The sequence below is a fragment of the Typha angustifolia genome, chromosome 10, assembly GCF_048772165.1.
Source record: "Typha angustifolia cultivar Huaian chromosome 10, ASM4877216v1, whole genome shotgun sequence".
Taxonomy (NCBI): Eukaryota; Viridiplantae; Streptophyta; class Magnoliopsida; order Poales; family Typhaceae; genus Typha; species Typha angustifolia.
The window spans coordinates 1,362,496-1,384,822 of NC_133248.1; the positions used below are offsets into that span (position 1 = coordinate 1,362,496).

General features: G+C 36.4%; 3 protein-coding genes and 1 long non-coding RNA gene across 6 annotated transcripts; 3 read left to right on the top strand and 1 right to left on the bottom strand.

The window, feature by feature from the left end:
* Window positions 1-1,278: 1,278 nt before the first annotated feature.
* LOC140768320 (uncharacterized) lies at window positions 1,279-8,332 on the top strand. The gene is made up of 4 exons (XM_073108571.1): window positions 1,279-1,504; window positions 1,596-1,924; window positions 2,043-2,124; window positions 7,963-8,332. The coding sequence occupies exons 1-4, from the start codon at window positions 1,390-1,392 to the stop codon at window positions 7,965-7,967; spliced, it is 531 nt and encodes a 176-aa protein (XP_072964672.1). The 5' UTR covers window positions 1,279-1,389; the 3' UTR covers window positions 7,968-8,332.
* A 6,632-nt stretch (window positions 8,333-14,964) lies between these two features.
* LOC140768153 (S-type anion channel SLAH1-like) lies at window positions 14,965-17,243 on the top strand. The gene is made up of 2 exons (XM_073108307.1): window positions 14,965-16,204; window positions 16,834-17,243. Exons 1-2 carry the CDS (start codon window positions 15,011-15,013, stop codon window positions 17,095-17,097), a joined length of 1,458 nt encoding a protein of 485 aa, XP_072964408.1. The 5' UTR covers window positions 14,965-15,010; the 3' UTR covers window positions 17,098-17,243.
* A 258-nt stretch (window positions 17,244-17,501) lies between these two features.
* LOC140768156 (uncharacterized) lies at window positions 17,502-21,717 on the bottom strand. The gene is made up of 3 exons (XR_012105710.1): window positions 21,152-21,717; window positions 18,286-18,368; window positions 17,502-17,930 (listed from the first exon to the last, which is right to left on the bottom strand). It is a non-coding gene; the product is annotated as an uncharacterized lncRNA (long non-coding RNA).
* Window positions 18,224-21,140, top strand: LOC140768155 (receptor-like serine/threonine-protein kinase At1g78530). Of its 3 annotated transcripts, XM_073108310.1 has the most exons (7): window positions 18,303-18,348; window positions 18,486-18,546; window positions 18,663-18,732; window positions 18,811-19,149; window positions 19,236-19,490; window positions 19,577-19,710; window positions 20,433-21,140. In XM_073108310.1, exons 2-7 carry the CDS (start codon window positions 18,544-18,546, stop codon window positions 20,598-20,600), a joined length of 969 nt encoding a protein of 322 aa, XP_072964411.1. In that variant the 5' UTR covers window positions 18,303-18,348; window positions 18,486-18,543; the 3' UTR covers window positions 20,601-21,140. The 3 variants fall into 3 exon arrangements, with proteins under 3 accessions (XP_072964409.1, XP_072964410.1, XP_072964411.1); XM_073108308.1 differs by lacking the exon at window positions 18,486-18,546 and having other exon boundaries at window positions 18,224-18,353; window positions 18,584-18,732; window positions 20,433-21,097; XM_073108309.1 differs by lacking the exon at window positions 18,486-18,546 and having other exon boundaries at window positions 18,257-18,348; window positions 18,584-18,732.
* Window positions 21,718-22,327: the final 610 nt, after the last annotated feature.

Below are 22,327 nucleotides of genomic sequence, written 5' to 3' on the forward strand. Positions count from 1 at the left end.
TAACAATTGATATCCACGGCAATATCAATAAGATCTTGTTTGTTCGAATTCACGATGTACTGCTTTCTATAATTGATTTTTAATCTCAATGACCCTTGAGACGAAGATTTTAAGATCCAAAAACTATGATATAGATAAAAGCACTGATCAGCACCTTCAATCATGGATCGTCCCAAAGATAAGTGATCTTCAATGATCTCTAAAAGATATTAGACCAGATCTCCTAAGTTAGGTTAGAACTCTTTTATATTCATCCGTGGGGTAGAGTCAAAATAGTTCTAAAAAATTGCACACGCAAAGTCCACATAAGATTGAAAATTCATAAGTGCATTCGAAAAACATTATTTACCTTTCAATCGCAGTACTTTTTATTAGATATTATTTATCCCCGTAAGTGCATTCGAACGTCTGATGACCAAAATTATTTTTTCTCGATTTCCAAATAATCCAAATATTTAGGGTTACTTAGTATGCCTGATCCGATCCGATCCGATCCGAAGTTATACCTAACCCCAATTACTAAGTTAAAAGAAAAAGAAAAAAGAAAAAAAAGGGAGGAGCTGTCAGTAAAATAGTACAATGAAAGGGGTCTACTTGCAAAGGCGGTCTTTATTTCAAATTTGAAAACACCATCTAAACCGATCTAAGGTCCAAACTATGCCGACTACTACGCGCGTCATTCGCGAGAATCCCCTCGTTCCCCACTCAATCTCCAACACGTGGCTGGCAGCGAACTGCGCACGTGATCCATCCAGAACATTACAAAACAATACTAGGAAAGGACAAACGTAGAAATATTATACTTTACACCCCCACGTTTCACAAAATTTACTTTTAGAACCCTATCTTTTCAATATCTACATTTTACTCCTTGAAATAAAACAAACACTTTACTTTAAATATAATTACACTTTGCTAATTCTTTTAGCTTTACGACCGAACACTCTTTTTAACACTCTTTGGGCAAGGTTCAAACTGAATATTAACTAAGAAATATCGAAAATAATTTAAGATTTAACTAAAAAAGAAGAACATTTTATTAGAAGCCTCTCGTATTACTCTGAGGTGCATTTTGTTAATTGAATTTAACATAAGGTGCATTTTGGTAATGCAATCCAAAACAGGCAGCTTTGAAAACAAATTATAAAAGTAGAGGGTGGGAAATGTAATTGTTCATTGAAAACGAAGGAAAATAATCAAAACCCCACGGAATCTCATCATCTTCTCCCCTTCACTTCAGTTCTAGATAACTCTTCTCTCTCTCTCTCTCTCTCTCTCTCTCTCTCTCTCTCTCTCTCTCGCCATTAATATTCTCTCTTCTTCTTCCTATACCCAATCCTTCAAATCCATTCGGCGGGAGACCAGAAGAAGAAATCGAGTCCATCAGCCATGCCGTCGGGCCCCAAGAAGAGGAAAGCAGCAAGGAGGAAGCAGGAGAAGGAGAAGGAGAAGGAGAAGGAAGCCATCAATCCACCTTACTCTCCTACCACCTCTTCCTCTCATGGTAGTCTCCATATCCTTTATCTCGATTTCCTTTATTCTTATGCTTGGTCTTGAGATTTGTCTCCTTGTTGTGTGCTGTTCTTGATTTGAAGAGAACAACGGCGATCTGAGCTCCGTCAGCACCAGCAGTGACGAGAGGGAGGAGAAGAGCGCGGGGGATGGGGGAATCGGAGAGGAGAAGAAGGAGATTGAGACGAAGGAGGTGGAAGCCGTGAGCGTGGAGTTGGTCAAATCGGAGCAGGTGGAGGTGATAGAGATCGGGATCGAGGAGAAGAAGGAGATCGTTCTGGTGAGTGATGAGATTGAGAGCAAAGCGAAAGAGGCGGTGGTTTCGGAAGCCTCGGCTGCGGCGGCTGAGGGGATTCCTGAGGGGAGAGAAGTGTGTGAAAAGAGTGTGGAAACAGAGGTGGTTACTCCTCAGGTGTGAAGAAAAAAGTTTTTTTTTTCCTCGATTTTTGAGTTATTTGATCTGTTCCTTGTTCCGTTATTTGATTGGAATATGTTCTTTGTTTATTTGGGGGTTCAATTGGATTCTTTAGGTGGTTGCTGCGCCACTTTTAAAGCATCGGACTTCCTTTTGGACTTGCTGCGGATTATTAGATGCTTTCGCGGGATCAAGAGGTAAAATTTTTCATTTTCTGTCCACTAGAATTAATCCTTCTTATTCTTAGGCCTTGTTACGGGAACGAGATGAATACCTAGATTTTCTTTTTTTACGTATGTACATGCGGAAGTAGTTATTATAGATAACTCTTTATACTCTTCATACTGAGCATCATAGCACCTTGCTCGGCTACAAAGTTTCATTCCTGACCTTACCTTGCTGTGTGGGTTTGGGCTTCATCGTCTTGTTTAAGCGTTTCAGATTCATAAACCACTTTGCCCCGGTTGTATATAAACCCCACCTTCACCCCCAGGGAAAGAGGTTGGCATTCCTATTCTCAATATCATAGTGTCAACAAAGGAAGGAGCTTGCCAAACTAAGGGATGCCTTATCAACAACGACCAACAAAATAACCAGAGTACCATACCATCAGCTGTATAACGAACAGACAACGAATGACCACACGAGCTCTGTCTTCATCCACCATCATTTGCCACGGCCATCTTTCATTTTTCACTGCCCCATAGAAAAATGTCAATCCGTTGCTTTAGATGCACGCAGTTTGAAATTAATGCCCGGATAAAAAAGATTTCGGTTATAGTTTTCCTTGTGATGGCCCAGGACACGGCGGTACTTGTGATATGGGACGTTATTAAAAAAAAAATCTTAGATGTGTCCTTAAATGTACTTTCCTAGTTAAGAATTTGATAAAGTCAAAGGAAGCAATTGATACACATATATGCAATATTTGATGGGTACTGTCATCTGATGCCTCTATTGTGATGTGGCTTATAAATTAATGATCTTGTTTGACATATTTAGGAGTATGAGCATTGCACAGTAGCCTAGTACATAAACAACCTGATAAGATATTGTAGCCTAGTACATAAACAACCTGATAAGATATTGTAGCCTAGTACATAAACAACCTGACTGCTGCAATACTAACTGAACCAAAATAAGCAACAAAAACCAACACCACAAAATGTTCAGCACCAGAATTATAAACACTACCTACACACAACAGCACGTTTAACCAATATATAATCACAACCATTTAATTACAAATAAGCACTAGCTATAAAAATGAAGAAAAACTTATTTTATCTAGTCCAAACAAGAACCTTCATTTTTTGTCTTCCTTCAGCAGCAGTTTAGCCTTCTTCTGTTTTTCCTCTCTTTGTACACTTGCACAACACATGAATAGAGCTTTAATATTGTAGAATAATTCCTCCCAAGATTTCCATTTCAAACAGAACACTACTCTATTTTGTTCTAATCAAATTGACCAGATCATTTCAACCATCTAAATTTTCCACCATTTTGTAACACCCTTCAAAGTTCAAACCCAATTTAGGGTTCACATACCAAACATCATTAATATGTTCCAGAGTCCTATTCCCAAAATAGCAAAACATGGAAACACTTCAGAAAACCATCCTCCTGTCCCACCAATCTCTACTCCTCACATAGCAGTACTTCAGAAAACAGGCGCTTCATTGATTCTTTCTTCTCACAAGGACATATTTGCTCTAACCCACCATCCATTGAAATGCTTTTAATCTTCAAAGTAACCTTCAACTTGATGATCCTACCCCCATTTTTTAAGAACTTATACAACGACTTGACAGAGTACACTTCTCCACTATCAAACCTCCATCTGATCTTGTCCCTTGTTTCATTGATTCTGACCTCAGCTGATTGGTGCAAATTCAGCAACTCTTGCTCAGCTTGCCTAAGATAAGCATCCCAATTTCTTCTATAATGAATTAACCGCTGCTCTATTTTTGTGCTTAAATTCACTTTTAGGGGTCTTTTGGTTGCTAAATGTTATTTTTTTGTGTGCCTGTGCAGAATAGAGGTCATAGCCTTGATTTCTAGGTGCATTTTTCAGGAGTAGCTTTTGAAACATTTGTTTAATATTATAGCATCAAGCTAATATACATGCAGCCATTTCCCGTGAAATTAGAGATTTGCCAATTTGCCATGTAAGTCATATGCGTCTTTCTAGATTCTGTCATTCACTACCCAATCAATACTATGCAGCAGAGCACAACATTATGCTATTGAATAACTAGCAAGCAATAGGGTCACATGGCTGCTCCTAGAATGACTACCCAGTTAGTCATTATATTCCAAGAGAAACATCGTGTTTATACTGTCAAAGTATCTATTTTATTAGGTTTACTTAAGCTCCAATTATTACATCAATATCTTGAATCTGCATCCCTCTATTCCATCTTCCATGGGTCTAATGGTGGATAGATCTCAAAAGTCACAACCATTAACAAGGAGAGAGAACGGGATTTTTCTCAGAGTGGTATATACATTGTAAAAATATAACATGAAGGCTGTAGGGTGGTCATTCCCATAAGCATAGAGACATCATCTAAGTGGAGGTTTCTGTTGAAGATCTGTCAGATATGTATAGTGAGGTATGGAAAGACGTGAGCTCGAAAGAGGTAAAGAGCTCAAAAACTGAAAGAACTAGTGGCAAACATGGTAGCGAAGCAAGGTGTTGAGGAAGCCTAGGATGCTACTCATGTCAACCAACAGCACAGTGTATAGGGTGGGGCAAGGGATGAGTTGCATCTATTCCACCTTAGTGATTGACTGGATAATTCATTAGGAAAGTGGGTGAGATGGATACTTTATTAAGAAACAGGCAAACATGGGGATGGGGAAAAGTATAAACATAAAAAATCCACAATGTCCTTGTTTTAGAGAAGTGTACTCCCGAGTTTTACCTGAGACGTCTTTTAAGGTTTACCATTACTGGATCTATCAAAGATGTTATATAATTGTCTAAATGTCATTCAAACTGCATCATCAATTAAACATTAAACTCTCTTATACAAAAAATCTAAAGGTTAATAGACAGAAGGTGCAAAGCTAATTGGATATGATTATTTAGGGATTAGACTAGTTTAAAGATCACACGTGAAGTTTTAATGTGAGAAACACAAGAAATCATAATTAACATAAGCCTAGGATAGAAGAACCAGTGTGGTACCTAGAAGCCTCACACTACCATTGACTTAGGCCTAACACCTGGCTTTTGAAGTCTTAGATTACTACCACGGAATCCCACATATAGGAAGATGCACTTCATCTATTATTATGAAAAGGCAGATTCTTTGTCATAAAAATATTTATACAACTAAGGCCTTATAGGGAGAGATGGCCAGCTCAAATTTTCATCTAATACCAACAAAGCAAGTACCTATTTTTAAAATGATAACCATCTCTTATTTCTGAGATTGAAATATTTCAGTGGGCATCTAAACTGGAACTTGAAACACCATCAAGCTGAATTCTGACATCCATATTGCATTATTCTTTGGTTGATTGAGCATATCTTTTTTCCTTCTGTACTGCCTTGCACATTTGCTTTGCATTAGGGAGTCTTGAGGTAATCGATGTGTTCTCTAAGAGCCTAGCTGGTAAATCTACATTAAACTAGTCTAATTGAAACTATGATCAACTGATCCTTCTTTTTTAAAGAACGAGACTTAGTACATGGGTAAGGAGAAATGAGCTAGTACAAATAATGATATTGGAATGGGAGTGGAAGATCAAAAAGTACCTGGCTATAAAGATAGTTAGGATGGCCCATTTTATTCAGAGGGCAGCACACAAGATAGAGCTCAATAAGTAAAAAGTTTCCAAATAATCAGTCCCTGGTGGTGTGGATTTGATTCATTGAAACAACCTAACTAGTAGAACATTATGCTGGGAGTGGTAATTTTTATTGCATGAAGGAACAATCCTCTCCATTAGCTTACACATTTTAAAAATACACTAGGATTAAAAAATGTTTATAGTTTTCCTCTTTAAGTTGTGAGATAACTGATGTTGCTTTGTTTATCACAGAAAACTGTGCGTGCAGTTTTAAATTATTTCTTTCGGAAGGTCTGTTATAAAATGAAAGTTCTAATCTCACTAGGCATGTTAATATTTTTTTCTCGTGGCTTTGTAGGCTTATGATTTTATCTTTCATTTATCATGGTGTCAGCAAGTTGTTAGTGCTTAGCTGCTTCTCTTGGATTATTGGCACTACCTTGCTTTCTTTTTTGTGAACTTTAAGGTCAAAGCTCATGGAAATTTGATTATCTTGTTACTATACTCTGTTAGATGAACAATAAATTCAGTAGGTTTAAGCTTGCAAAGTAGGAGTAAAGATTTACTATTAGAGTGCTACATTCTAAAATTTAGGAAGAGCAAGAAGCAATTGTGTGTCGCAATCTTATGTTGGTTCATGAAAAGTATCTGACCAAAAAGAGTGATGTTGCAAGCAGAAAATGTTTTCAGATGTGCCTCTGGTAGTCAGGATGATTGCTTTCCAGTAGTACTAATAACTTTGCAACATAAAAGATGGAGTTATATGGAAGTAATCCGAGCTCGGCTCGGGTCGGCTCAGCTTTAATTGAACCAAACCTGAACATGTTCCTGAGCTCGATTTGAATTTCAAACGGAGCCTGAGCAAGCCTGCTTAGGCTCAAGTCAAATATAATATTTATTAACATTATATATAATAAATATATTTATAACTATTAGATTTTTGATCAAATGGCTCCTATCTCTATCTAATCCTAAATCTAATAATATTCTCCCCCACAAACCCAATCTTCTCCATCGGCTCCTCCTCTAATCAGACTCGGGCTCAGTCTGGCTCGGCTCGATTTGAGCTGACTAAGGCTCACTAAGGCTCATGACTCATTTACTATAAAACCATGATAAATTAGTTCACTATTACTTTTTCTGAATGAATAGATTAATAGTTTTAATTTGTCCTTGAGATTATTAGCTTTGTTGTCAAATGTATAAAAACTGTTATGCTTTGACTTTTTAAAACCATTTGTTCTGTATCATTTTCTTTGTAGCAGTTTATGAAGCACGGATACTTTATTTACCCCTTTGTAGTGGTATTTGATATGTATCAGACTCTGATATTGCCCGACACGTATCGGATATGATTGGAGGAGCATTCAAATTAAAAATATTAATTTTAGTTTGCGATAGCCTCCGATATATTACTTGATCATCCAATCATTTTATTTTGGCTAAACAGATGATATAAAACAGATAGTTTGTATGCATATATGATTATCTAATCCTTGGTGATATTTTAAGACTTTGTTAATTTAATAATGAATTAAACATATAATTTGAAAGTCATTTAAAAATCTAAATTAATCATAGATAAATAATTGAATTAGGTTTTAATGTTTCACTAATATTTTGAGTTTCATATTAGTTTTTGTTACAGTATTATTCTTGAGTTTAGGGCAAATAGATGTTAAATTTGTAGCTTTCTTTTCTTTTATCCTATCATTTCTAGGATGCAGTCATTTTCACCGGATATTATATTGATTGACAACAGATTAAAATATATTATTTATTTATTAATTGGAATGTTAATGCAGTATCCGTATCTTATTTTTAAAACCTTGTCATATTTTTGTATCTGTCTCCCCGTATTCTACATCTGCATCCGTACTTCATCGGTGGCAGCTCAATTATGGGAAAAATAATATGCTAGGGATGTAACATGTCTAATCAAAGTACTTTTCTTCTCATGCACAGTATAGTCTAAATACTTCCTCCTAATGTTTATCCCTTTTTTCTCTACCTTCAATTGATTCTTATAAGGGAAGTAGGTGATTGATATTAATTTTTCTTTAACTAAATTAGTTTAAGATTATTTGGACATTCACCATTCATAATGTCGAACAAATAATACCTGTTTGTACAAATGAAATACATTGCTGCTCATACTTTTCATTATGTTACAATTCTCTCAAGACTACAATACCCTGTATAATATGATTCTTTTTCATTTATCACACAAGCAGATTGATACATGAACGAGAGCTGCCAATAAAGGTTTAATTATTGAAGCTTTAGAGGAGTAATGATCGAGGATGGAAGCTGGTGGTAATCGCCATCTGATGTTTGTGTGTTTGCTTTCTGGTTAGCTGTTTATCTTCTTTGTACCGATAGTCTTGTGGTCGGTCTTCTCGTGTATAGTCTGGTATGATCCACACCTGAAGTAGCTAGATGCCTTGTGCTTCAAGGTTCTGGCATTGCTCTTGCTTGTAGATTGGTTGTCTAGCTGGTTTATATGCTTGTGAACATAGATAAACTCCGAGAAAATTTTATTCAAATCTTCGTTAAATTCTTGGAACTCTTCTTTTCATTTAGTTTGATGATATAGTCAGTTCAGAGGAGTGTGGAAATGTGGATGCTATAGTAACAATGCCGATTATTAGAAATTGGAAAGCTCTTTCCTCAATCTGTTGTCTTTTGAGAGGCATCTTAATCTAGTCCAGCTTGAAACTGGGTATTGGTCTAGTGTTGAAGTTTCACAGGCTTATCCAAGTACATTTGCAATAATTTTATCCATGGATGGCTGTGCTCGCGGCGTACTGGCATATGGCACGGCACGGCTACTCATTGCCGATCGTTGATTGCTGTCGCCCGAGCACGTTGAGTGCCCTAGCTCGAGGGAGAGATGAGATCGAGAGAGATCTGGATCCGCAATTTAAGTTTTAACCAATAACCTTATATATATATATATATATCTCTCGATCTCATCTCTTCCTCGGGCTAGGGCACCCGGCGCGCTCGGGTGACGACGAAGAATGGAGTTTCCTATTGGTTGAATGTTTTTTTAAGCTTAGCCCAGTAAATAGGGGTTCTAACTTTTTAAAGTTTTTTGTCCCTGTATACCCTTCAAAAGTTGTATACTCTTTAGGCCAGTTTTTTATGACAGTAAGTTAAAGCCCAGATCTTTGGGTGTAAGAAAGTAAAAAAGGAAACAAAAAGAAGTAGAAGAAAAAAAGAGCTTAGCCCATGAAAATTCATCAAACAATTTTGAGCTTGATACATGAAAGTCCTAATTCATTGTTTCTTTTTCCTCTCTAATCACTCAGCTTTAATTGGTTAGTGCATAAAGTCTCTCTTATTTATGAATTAACTCTCTGTTAATAGTATTCATACATTATTCTCTCTAGATCAAGGTTTATAATTTAGCTAGTGTGATAATTTTATCACTACCTCTTTTCTTATAAAAATATGCATAAATCCCTTATTTGAATATAGGTCTTTTACACCAACCAACCAAACTAGGCACCAATGTTGGGTGGAATGAAGATACTACTACTAGTTGTACCTTCAAAGTCTCTATCAGTATCTGGTAGCCTCCCATCATATTTGAATGGGAAAAAAAAAGGGTAAGAAATTTATCATCATCATTAGCAACCATAGAAGCATAATAACTAGCAAGGAATGATCTAGAAAAAGTGTTCATATCCAGCTGTGGACATGATGATCTTCTAGGGTTTAATTTATCTTTTGGCAATCTAAGGATTTAATTATGTTCATGCATCCAGTCATTGATCAAAATATTTTACATTAAAAAAAAATTGTAACACTTTCTTGGTGTTCTATGACAACCTATTATAATCTTTAATTTTGTTTACATGCTAAATGACATAGCCAATTAGGTCAGATCTTAGCACTATAGTGGTAAACTTTTTCCCCTCCTTTTTCTTTCAAGTGAATTACTTAAATAACATGAAAGAAATCTAATGTGGTGTAGTATCACCAACCATTAGATTGATCCATGCACTTCACTTTTTTTAGGTTTGAGATATTTCAAAGTGGATTTTTATATTTTTAACAACATATGAGTTCAATTTGAACTTATGATTCGATACTATAATAACTCACTAACTATTTTAAAAACTTAAACGGTTGAAAACAATAATTTTTATATTTTATACTTATAATGCTACTTTATTATCCTCACATCTCCAATGCCCCTGTCCACCAAGAACAATATGAATTTAGAGAGATCATGCACTCACAAAGAAAGAAACCAATATGCACTAAAATCTATGGAGATGTTGATATATGGACTGTTGGACAATGGATAGAAAGAATAAAAGGATAAGGGATTGATGGGAGTTACTATTCAACCTAATATTAGACCTAACTGGTGCAATTGCTAGATGTATGCATGAGTTTAAGAATCTCAAGTTGTGCAACCTCCACTTATTAAAACAAGGTGATAGAAAAGATTAAATTATTATTATTATTTTTTTTTTCTAATGCAAAGTGGGTAAGGGGATGAAGTGAAGTGGACAGCACAAGGTGTGGTCAAGGATTGAAGGAACTAAATTGTGTTTTGGTTGGTCAATTCTGAAGAGGAAATCCACCTCATTCTTTATAGGCAGACAACAAATGGATCTACATGCAAACCCTAGGCCAACTAACAGTTTGAAAATCTTATTTCTTATTTGAATAGTGTTTGGAAAAAAATTTAAAAAATATTTTCTGGTAGGGCAGACCATAAATTGAAAGGATCAGCCATGAATGAATGAATTGGATGTAGGTCAACCTTTTCAAGCAGCCTAGGAATGTTCAATATTTTCTTTGTTTGATGGTTGGTAGAGTCATATTGCATCTTTTTATAACCCTATGTTACATTGCAACTCTGGTTGCGGCCCTCAATTCGAAACCCTAAACTTTTAACAAATAATAATAATAATCGATCATACCGATCAGAAGAAAAGTTACCTCGAAAACTTTTTATATCATAACTATTTAAAAGTTATTTTGACAAATATATTAAAACAGACTCATTTTAGCCCTCATCTTGAAACCTAAATTGTAAAAAAAATATGACCATGTTAATTAAAAGGAAATTTAACCTCAAAACCTTATAAGAGAAGCTAGGGGATCATAATTCTTTGTAGCCATTCATTTTAGGCAATGCCATTTTGGTACTTTCTTATATTGCATCTGTATGTAGTCTTTCAAGAAGTAAAGGGTCTTGTCAAACTTGTGTCATTCTTAAGAAAGTAATAAAAGAATCAACATAGTTGGTCCTCCAATTCTTTTTCCTACCAAATTCCTTGATAAGGAAGAGAAATAGTTCCAAGTATAAGGATAGAGATACACTGACTAGAACTGTCATATATATATATATATATTGGATAATCTTAGGGTGCATGCTTTAATAGAAGCTTCATGGCTTGGATAATCTTAAGTCAATCTATGAACTACTATAAGTTGGATAATCTTGGTGGAATGATGACTTCCACTAATTATCTTCTAAAAGCTAATAGTAGTATTGGCTCAAACCAGAACCTGATAGATAGATGTTAGCTTAGCTACTTAGCCAACTTGTTAATTACTATCATCCACTTCCATAACATTTCCTTTATACCTAATTCTTCCATTTAGTGGATTGCATGGTCCTCCAATATCCACTTCCTATTGGATCCAATTGAGGACTCCTAATTTTAGATAGTGTTCCATAGTAAAACTACCCATTCCTACAAGTGGATATGGTTGATCCTCACACTTTTTTCTTGATAAGTAAAAGGAGAGAGCATTAGTGACTTCCAAGTAATAGATGCTAATATGATACTTAAATAACCTGTTAATTAACTCGATGATTACTCTAAAAGCTTAAGCTGTTAGAAAACAATATAATTTTTATCTTTTACATTCGAAAATCTTTCTCACTGCATGACTTAATATTTTCTATTTTAAATCACTGATGTTATATTAACTCATGGACTACTTTAAATATTAAGTTCTAGGCGAACTATTCTAACAAAATTTCACATAGATAAATGACATATTTCTTAGGATCAATCTGATAGCAGTAGCTATTGACCTAACAAGATTGGCCACTTTGTCCCAATTACTAGAAAAAAGGTATATATATATATATATATTGAGGGAAAGAAATAAGGTCAATTGAAAGCAACATATATTCTTGGGTATATTGACATGGAAGATGTACACTATATTTAGATTATATCTTCCAACTTTGTAAAGAGTGGGTCAGGATACCTCAGCTCTGTGCCTTAGTGAGGCAAAGTCACTGTCCACCACTGAGTTTGTGCACTAAATACTCCTAGGATAAGATGTGTGGCTTCTCATAAGTTGCTTTGCTTATGGGCACTTTAGTATTATTATTATTATTATTATTATGATTATGTTATGAGAGTCAAAGTATGCTGCTAGCTTTTCCATGCACTAGGGTTGGAAAGTACAACTAGGTTTTAAATGAGATTACCTCTTTATGACTTTGGGATCTTTGGTGGCTTGGACTTTTGTTCATTGTCCCAAAGATAGATTTGATCCTGTGGGCATATCTTTGGTGTCTATTCCATACCCTAAATCCCATTGTTTTTATTTGTCTTGATGTTAAGTTGCTTGACTGTAAAGATAATTATACTTAGATCTTTCAAGCTATTGTTTATTTATCTTTTATTCTTTTGTGGCTTATAAACTCTCTTAGCTAAAAAATATATCATTATGACCAGTTATATATAACTATGGCACTTTAAGGATCATTTTACTATTCTTTTAGATGGTTATTTGATATTTTTCATCAGCATTAATGGATGGCCAGAGATAGAAAATAAATAAGAGGGTTTATATAAACAAAAGTAATAATTCTAAGAGCTCTAGGGATAATATAAGGAAGGAGATTAAAAGAAATAGGACTCTCATGACCTGTTTGTAGAAAGAGAATTGCGTTAATTGGAGTGTCAACAAGCATAGTTTACCAAAAGTAATAGAAAAAATTATCATGATCAAAGCACTAACAAATCCTTATGCATGCCTAAGATTGAACATCTTTAAAAAATGATTAGCTTAATCATATTGGTCATAGACACCCTAAGTATGGCATTCATAATTTAATGTAGGACTTGAGTGACCTTTATAAATTATTCGTATTTTTTACCATATATTGTCTTAGTCGAAGTGGTTATGTTATCACTGCAGCTAATTATGGTCTATTTCTATATGAAAGGGGTTGACCCAAGTCATCTAATGTAATAATTAAAAACAACGATGGTTATGCCGTGTAGTACTGGCCGGTGGCGTAAGGGGTGTTGAACAGTAAAAGAGGAAGACGATGGCCTAAACTGATCGAAAAATAAATAGATCAGTAATGTGATGGTGATAGTGGAGCTCGATGACGATAGTAGTGACATGAGGGTGACACGGTGTAGTCTTCCTCTCCTCTTTTTCTCACAACACGATCGGCGCATGCCCTGCTAATCAGTCGAGGGGGTTGGGCCTCATTATTCAGTTTATATCTCACACGGACTCTTGAATTATGACACAAAGAAAATAAAATTATGAAACAATGAAACTTTAAACTTATTCATAATCCTCACCATCCAATCTCAAATTTGGAATTAGTTTAAGCCCACTCGAACCATTTTTTGGTTTAGTTCCTCATTGATACTTAGGAGGGCAAAATATAAGTGCATTATTAATTGTTTACCTAATAGTTTAAGCTATTAAGTCAAGTTATCTAATATAAATCTAAGGTAAAAAAAATTATCTTTTGAATTACATATAATTTATCTTCGAGCACTTATATTTAAAATTACTTTACCCTTTTATACAATTTTTTTTAAATCAAACTAGTTCCTATACATTCGAAAATACTCTTTTATGCTAAATATAACAAATCTAAGTAAAATTAAAAGTACCCAAATTCTCTCTAATCAATTTGTCTAACAGATATAAAGAGTACTTTAATATGTAAAGTTTGATAGAGAATCTAATGATGTCACTTAAGTTAGAAGTAAAAAAAAAAAATCTCATTTTATTCTTTTATTCTAGATTAATTTTCAAATTATCTCATTATACTTTGCAATTAACTATAGACTATCTTCTTCTTCTTCTTCTTTTTTTAACTCTTTTTTAAGGCTTCTACTGCTACTACACTCCTTTTGGGACATTGTTAGCTATAAATTCTGACCAACACCATACCTTGTCACCTCTAAAAGCAAAAGATTTGGGGATTAAATTTTTTTCACAGCCATATAATATTACTACACTTTATTACTTCACTTTTTAAAAAAAAATTAGGGTTGTGTCAGGTTTGGATCCTTTAAGGTAGACTCTGTTGATGCCCACACATGTAAGTTAAACCTAGTTTTCTTTCAAAATGGAGGGTAATTAATCCTAACTTACTAACTAAGCATTCCTCATTACTCCTGACAAGATTCAAGAAGAAATGTAATTAGGGTTATTTAAGACATTTTGCTATCTACGGTAATACCTCGGACGCAGTTTTACCATATAAATTTGATAAATTACTTAAAGACATATCTTCTACCAAACTAACCCTTTCTAGACCGTTTTGATTATACTAGAAATCTTGCTTAAATATAACTTTATTACGTTATTTTTATCTATAATAAGATTTTATGTATAATTTATCATGTGAATTCTAATTCATAATTTATAAATAAGTAAGTGTTTAGTTACAAAATATATTTATAAACGCCAATTCTTTATAGCGGTTTTACTTATTTATCTAGTCTCATATTTTAAGTTTCGAGATAAATTAATGAAGCAATTAAAATAATTAAAAGATTTATAATAGTTTTTTTTAAAAAAAAATACCTCCAGCCGCCCATGCAACATGAGTAGACGTATAATCCAACGTCACTGCCACAAACAATGACTGCCATAGTCCAAGATAAGAAGAAAAACTAAAACTAAAGCCAAAGCTGAGTCAGCGAATAAATAGCTTAGCTTAGCCCATGCTTCCAAAGCTGAGCCAACTTAGCCAAGGCTATTAAATTTAAGTCCTTCTCAAGCTTAATTAATAGTGATTAGTGATTAGTGATTAGTGATTAGTTAAAAGTTATAATAAAAATTCTAGCTGCAGTTGCACCTAGTCAGCTTATTCTTGCTCACTTGCATCCAGGTCAGCATCTACTGGACACCATCCATCTTACCTCCCCCCCTCTAAATCTCTATAAATACCCACCCATGCACTATGCCATGAACGCAACCCCAAACTTATCCCTTTGTGTGCATATAGAGCTCCTCCCAAATAAACCAACATCCATGCATCACCCTCCACCCATGGAGGACGCCAAAGTCCGCCACCTCCTCATCACTATTCCTCACTCGCCTGTGGAGGCCGCTGTGGATTATTCGGATGATAGAAAGAGTGTTTGCTCGTCGACACAGGCCATGGCAGACCATCTAGATAATAGAAAGAGGTTGTCATTGGACTTTGAGGAGATGCTGACTGATTATCCATCCGCACAAGTCACAATAGACTATCAAGATACTAGAAAGGGGTCATCATTGGAACTTGAAGAGATGATGATTGATAGTATATCCACACAAGCCACAACAGACTATAAAGATATCAGAAAGGGGTTGTCATTGGACTCGGGGAAGGTGATGATTGATGGCTCGTTCGAACAGGCTACAACAAACCATCAGGGCACCAGGAAAGGGCGTAAGGGGTCGTCGTCGACGTCATCATCAGGACTCGGGGGGATGCTGACGCGGTTCCACGCCGGCTACTTCCGCATCAGCTTGTCCCTCTGCGGCCAGGCCCTGCTGTGGAAGACGCTGAGCGAGCCGACGACCGACCCCCACGCCCTCCGGCCGCTGCTCCGCCTCCTCCCCTCGGCCGCCTTCGTCCTCCTCTGGTCCCTCGCCCTCCTCTCCCTCGCCGCCCTCTCCCTCCTCTTCGCCGCCCGTTGCCTCCTCGCCCCCCGCAGCATCCGCGCGGAGCTCGCCCACCACGTCGGCATGAACTACCTCTTCGCCCCCTGGATCTCGTGGCTCCTCCTCCTCCAATCCACCCCCTTCCTCCGCCCCAACTCCGACTGCTACCACCTCCTCTGGTGGCTCTTCTCCCTCCCGATCCTCATCCTCGACGTCAAGATTTACGGCCAGTGGTTCACCAAGGGGAAGAAGTTCTTATCCATGGTGGCCAACCCCACCAGCCAGATCACCGTCATCGGTAACCTCGTCGGCGCCAGGGCGGCTGCCCAGATGGGCCGAAGGGAGTGCGCCGTGTGCATGTTCTCTCTCGGGATCGCCCACTACCTCGTCCTCTTCGTCACCCTGTACCAACGGTTCCTCGGCAGCGACAGCCTCCCTGTGATGCTCCGGCCGGTGTTCTTCCTCTTCTTCGCGGCGCCGAGCATGGCCAGCCTCGCCTGGGACTCCATCAATCATTCCTTTGACACCTCTTGCAAGATGCTCTTCTTCCTCTCCCTCTTCCTCTTCGCCTCCCTGGTAATTACTAATTAATCTTTCTTCTTACACAATCTTATCCTTTTCAATTCAATTCACTTCACTTCACTTCACGACTGCATTACTAGTATACGTATATATTTCTTAAAACATCTCTTGCCATCTTATTAAGTTTCCTCTAGCTTTCTACGGGTGACAAGAAGTTTCTTGTGTTCTTAGCTTTACCCATTAAAGACATTGTCTTCTCCTCCTTTCTCGCTATTTGTTTAATTTTGTGTTGCATGGCCACTTACGCAACCACGTCACTTCTCCTTTTCTTTTCCACTCCTTCGGGCAAAACAAAAACTTTTAACGCATTTAAATTTGAAAAGCAAAATTTGAATTAAGAGAAAAGTACAAGAGCAAAGTACATTTTACCCGCACCTCACTGTACTTAAATTCACTTCACCACCCTTAGTTTTATTTTTGATTATATTTAAATTAAAATTATTTTTTTATTATATTTGATTAATTCATATGTTGAATTTAAAGATTACTCGGTAGAAATAAACTTGTAAATGACTTGATAAACTTTTCAATGTACTAAAGATAATAACAATAATTAAATTTTAGATGATAAAGTTATGATAAATCTTTTGAAATAAATAATAATATATGTGCAATGCATGCAGGTCTCGAGGCCGATCTTGTTCAAAAAATCCATGAGAAGGTTCAATGTGGCCTGGTGGGCTTACTCCTTCCCGCTCACCTTTCTCGCCCTCACCGCCACCGAGTACGCCCAAGAGGTGAAGGGAGAGATGGCGAACCTCCTCATGTTGGTCCTTTCAGTGCTCTCTGTTGTCGTCACCTTGGTTTTGTTAGTATTCACCGCAATCAAAACGAACGAGATATTACCACACGATGATCCTTTTGCATGCTCGCGGATAATGAAATAAATTAACGATGATGATCGGGGGCAACGATGATTTGTACATGAATTGTTGTAGTATTTTAGTAAGATTGAAGGAAGCATTTTAAGAGTGTAACAAATATATTTGTGGGTACAATAAGTTTATCATTAGGAGGTGCATGCTTACTATAACTATTCTTTCAATTGTGGTGGATTGTATGATTGACTAGAAGTATCTTTTCCACACTTTTTTTTAAAGAAAGTCCGTAGACTTATCATATCATTCATTTCAATATATCGATTATAACTTGATATAAAAAATAATAAGGAAAAATAGGACAAGAGCCCTAAAAGCAAGCCCCACACTTAGTTGTAGTACAGACCAAAGAACAGTTAAAATAAGTATAACATCAAAATGCTTGCACAGGTGCACAGCTCCTTTTTAGTTAATCTAATGGGTTTGAATTTTTATTTTGTTGCACACCTTATATTTCGACAAGTTTACAGTTAACACCCCAAGTTAATTAATCAAAGTTGAAGGAAAGGTAATAAACTTGATTTTACGTCCAAGCCCTCATATATTTGTTCTCATACGTCTCAGACTGTAAATAGTAAGAAGAAAGTGGACGAATAGTAAATTTGTGAAGATGTAGGGCGTAATATGTAATTTGCTCGACATTTTCCTAATAAAATAAAATATGATCACCTCGAAGGCCACGTGGCAATAAAATATCATCGGACGGTGCATCACATCTGACGTGTCCGGTCGGACACCACTTCGTGCGGCACGTTGCCAATCTTATCACAGCAATCTCGAAGTCGACATGGTCGGCTGCCATCTTAGCCACCAACGGCTGAGATGTTGCCACCTCAGTATTGCTACACAAAAAGGAAGTCATATGAGAGTTATTTATACCAAACTAACCCTGTTAAATATTTTTATTACACATCCAAGTACATTGTAGAACTTAAATAAGAAAGTGCGACTAATATGAAACTAGAAATTTTCTTCAATGAGAGTAGTTGTATGCCAGCAAATAGAGAAAGGGAAAGGGTATAGGTCAGAGTTTCACATGATTCAACCCGTTTGATTGGTTGGATCTTGTAACTTTTACACCTAACACCTCATACAGTGGACACATGTCCACATAGGCCCTCCTCCTGAGACCAAACTGGTTCTCTTTTCTCATTCTGGGTGATTCCAAAGTCCACATAAAAAGGAGAGCAGTAGTACCTTCCATTGTTCCTCTCTTTCTGAGCTCAAAACTTCTCCATCTCCAAGGTTTTTCTCTTGTAGGTAAGGTAAGCCTCCGCAATCTGCATGCATTCAAATAGTAAAACATTTGCATGAAGTTTTCTATGCTGTAAGATGTAAGCATCATTGCAAGTATTAACAAAGTTTTTATTCTGCTTCAATATGTGAGAGGAATGTAGAAGTATGTTAGCTGACAGTGGAAATAATTCTGCATCATAGAAGAAAAAGCAATTCAGAATGGTATGTCTAAATTAACAGTTATTTACTTACTATATAGTCTCAGGATTGTAAGTATGGTTGGTCCTACCTTGGCACTCTACATTACAATTTGCTGCACTGCATTTGTGATATCCAAGATTATTGTGGCATGCCTTCTCTACAAAAAGTGGGCTCGGAAGCGAAGAATTATTGAAAATAGCTTATCAGGTAATCTATTTCTGTTATACATATAGTGCAAAATTCAAGAATTACAAATGAAACAGAGAATGAAATGTATGCCAACAGGTGGAAAGATGGTAATGTTTCGATCCGCAACGACGCGGTCTCTCAGCGCCAAATCTTTCATGAAGAAGACCATGAGGTTATCAAACAAGGATATCATTGGTTCTGGAGGTTATGGCACTGTGTACAGATTAGTGATAGATGATACTATTGCATTTGCTGTGAAGAAATTGAACAAGGGAAATAAAGACAGAGAGTGTGGATTTGAAAGAGAGCTGAATGCAATGGGTGACATAAAGCACAGAAATATTGTCCCTCTCCATGGATACTATATAGCACCAAGCTTTAATCTTCTGATTTATGAATTAATGTCAAATGGAAGCTTGGATACACTAATTCATGGTAGTATGACCATAACTTAGCCAATGAGAATATGCTGTCCTCAAGATTCTTTTTCAGCTCTAAATGCTTATGACATACTGATACAGGCAAATCTAGCAAAGAAAAACCTCTGGATTGGCCTACAAGGTACAGAATAGCAGTAGGTGCAGCAAGGGGCTTATCGTATCTTCATCACGATTGTATTCCACATATAATTCATAGGGATATTAAGTCAAGCAACATACTATTGGATCATAACATGGAGGCATGTGTATCAGATTTTGGACTAGCCACACTGATGGAACCAGATCAGACTCATGTATCAACAGTTGTTGCAGGAACTTTTGGATATCTTGCTCCTGGTAATGTGCTAGATAATGGTTCTTTTCTTGTATTTTCCACAAATGTTATGAAGGAAGAGTGTGTTCTTATTATGAATTCTTGACAGAATACTTCGACACGGGCAAAGCAACTACAAAGGGTGATGTCTACAGCTTTGGCGTGGTCTTGCTTGAACTTCTTACTGGAAAAAGGCCAACCGATGAATCATTCATCGAGAATGGCACAAAGTTGGTGACCTGGGTAACTTTTTTACTCATAAGTCTATCTTCCAGAAGTCAAACTTTGAGTAACCAAGTTCATACCACTAATATAATGCATTTCTTTTTGTATCTCCGCAAACATATAAACTCAAACAAAGTTCTTTTATCCAAGGGCATATAATTCATACTTCTATATTCTTCTGCAAACTCATTTTTATACAAAAGATGCATCCTGAGCTAATTTTAGCTTTCTAAGTAATCATAAATGTTGTCAGTGGAGATAAATTAGACTATCTTCTTCTCTCTCACTTTAACACTATTCCATGAATTTTTTTTTTTTTGATCTCCTAATTTTATCGAATTATTGGATTTGTTAGTATGAAACTCCTTGACAAATAGAATCTCCCCCGCCCCCCCCCACCCCACACACACACACACATATATCTTCAGTTTTTCCCTTATGGGGCCTCTCCATGAATAACACTTCCCCCTTTAAAGTATGACACTATGCTATGAAATAAATTGAGCTATATAGAACCATAAGCATGTCATTGCCCTGACAAGAAATTGTCATTGCTTTGATGAGCACTACAGGACTGTAAGCATGACGTTGCCTTTCATTGAACGAATCACTCTAGATAATAGTTTTATTTGTTTTATGTCACCAAAGTGTAACATCGTACAGGTTTTCCAGTCCCTTTCTTTTAATAAGCTGCATTTCAACATGTTAATGACTTAATGATGTGAAATGTGGTGTAACAGGTGAAAGAAATCATGGAAGAAAAGAGGGAAGAACATGCAATTGATGAGGCCCTTGTAGATTTCCCAATTGAAGAAATTAAGAAAGTCTTCCTTGTCGCAGAAAAATGCCTAGAATCAGATCCCTCCATGAGACCAACAATGGCTGAGGTTCTTAAGATGCTTGAATAAATAAGTTAGATAACCTATACTTAAGTTGTTTTGTCCAATGCAATCAGCCGCCGCTCTTACTAACTGTTCTTACCACCCTTGAAGTTTATAACCAAATTTTAGTTAGTCCCTCATGTAATAAGAGACTAACAAGTTATGATATTGCAGTTAATAAGAGAAAGTGCTGTCTTGAATCTGCACTGATCCTATCTTACATGCATGAATAATATCTGAGCTGTGGTACTGTTTCTCCTTCCAAATTTATTTTACGCTATAATTAGTCAACAAAATAATTTCAGTGATGCAGAAGATATGGTTTTATGAAACTTCAGGTAGTTAAAATCTAAAATTATGTTTCTTTTTCTGGAATTACAAGCTATACTAACCTAAATTTTATTTATTCAAGTGAATCTACAAGTGTAGGTAGGAGGAATTTATCTCTTAACTACATGTTTGAGTGGTTTTGCAGAACTTTGGAACTTTCAGAACCTAATCAATCTATTAAACTACTACACATTTCAAATCCCATCCTCGTTGTCCTACAATCTTCACAAGTTTCAAGAATTGCACACCTGCACCAAGTAGAATTCAGGATGACTCCAAACAACCTGGAAGTTGAGCTCCATAAGGTATTCAGCTCTTCGACTGCAGCAAAAGGATGCAAAATAATTAGTCAGCAGATAAATCATAGTCAAGGTCAGATAACAAAGAATCCTGTCTGTCTGTTAAACTGAAAACAATTCTACAACGCCAATGTTACATTTTTACAAAACCAAATAAATTTATCAAAGAACAATGCTATGATTATCAACACTTTTACGAACATTTAATCTCTCTATTCTGCACACTAACACTCGATTATGCTCCCTTGGCCACACTTCCTTTATCAAATTGTAATACAAATAAACACCAGAAGGAAAGAAACAATACTCAGACATTCTTCAACACCTCATGGAAGTACATATTTCTATCTACCAATGTGTTAAGAAAAATCATCAAACAGTTGGCATGCGTAATTTGCAAGACCAATTGTGTGCCACAAGCAAGGTGAATCCTAGCGATATATCTTCAGCATGTATGAAAGATTAAAATATGTACAAAAATTCTCAGGAGGGAAGTGCTTTTCTGTGAATAAAATGTATACATCTACCAAGGGCTTTTACATCATTGCCATTGAAATCTTTTAAAAAAAAGCTCTATAATCTCGGTAGCAATTAAAAAGATACGGATAAGAAACATCGTTATCCGGGAACTAGACTAGCTTAATAATGCAATCGAGACCACATCGTTGGATAAGAGATGACAATGGAGTTTGTCATCATCTTCCGTTCAAATTCCTCGGTGTTAAACTCTCATACGTCGATCGGACTCCCAAGTTTTTCTGCCGTTGTCATCCACTCGCTCTTGTTCATCTTATCCCATGCATTATTCAATTCCACCCCTCACAAAGAGACAAAATTGAGAGAAAGGATATTTCTCTATCGTTTAATTTGCAAATCGGTGCCGTCGTGGTCTCCAAATTCGTCATCACTCCTTGTCCTCATTCCCGGTGTACTTTTCGTCAACGCCCAATCTTCCTCCTTAAGTCTTCTCCTCTCTCTCTCACTTCTTCTTCTTCTTCTTCTTCTTCTAGACGCAACTATTAATTTTCAAGTTGTCTTGGAAGTGAAATTCTCAGAGATAATTTTATTTCCCAATTGGCATTTAGTGGGGGGCTAATCATTAAATACATATATTTTTGATGTCCA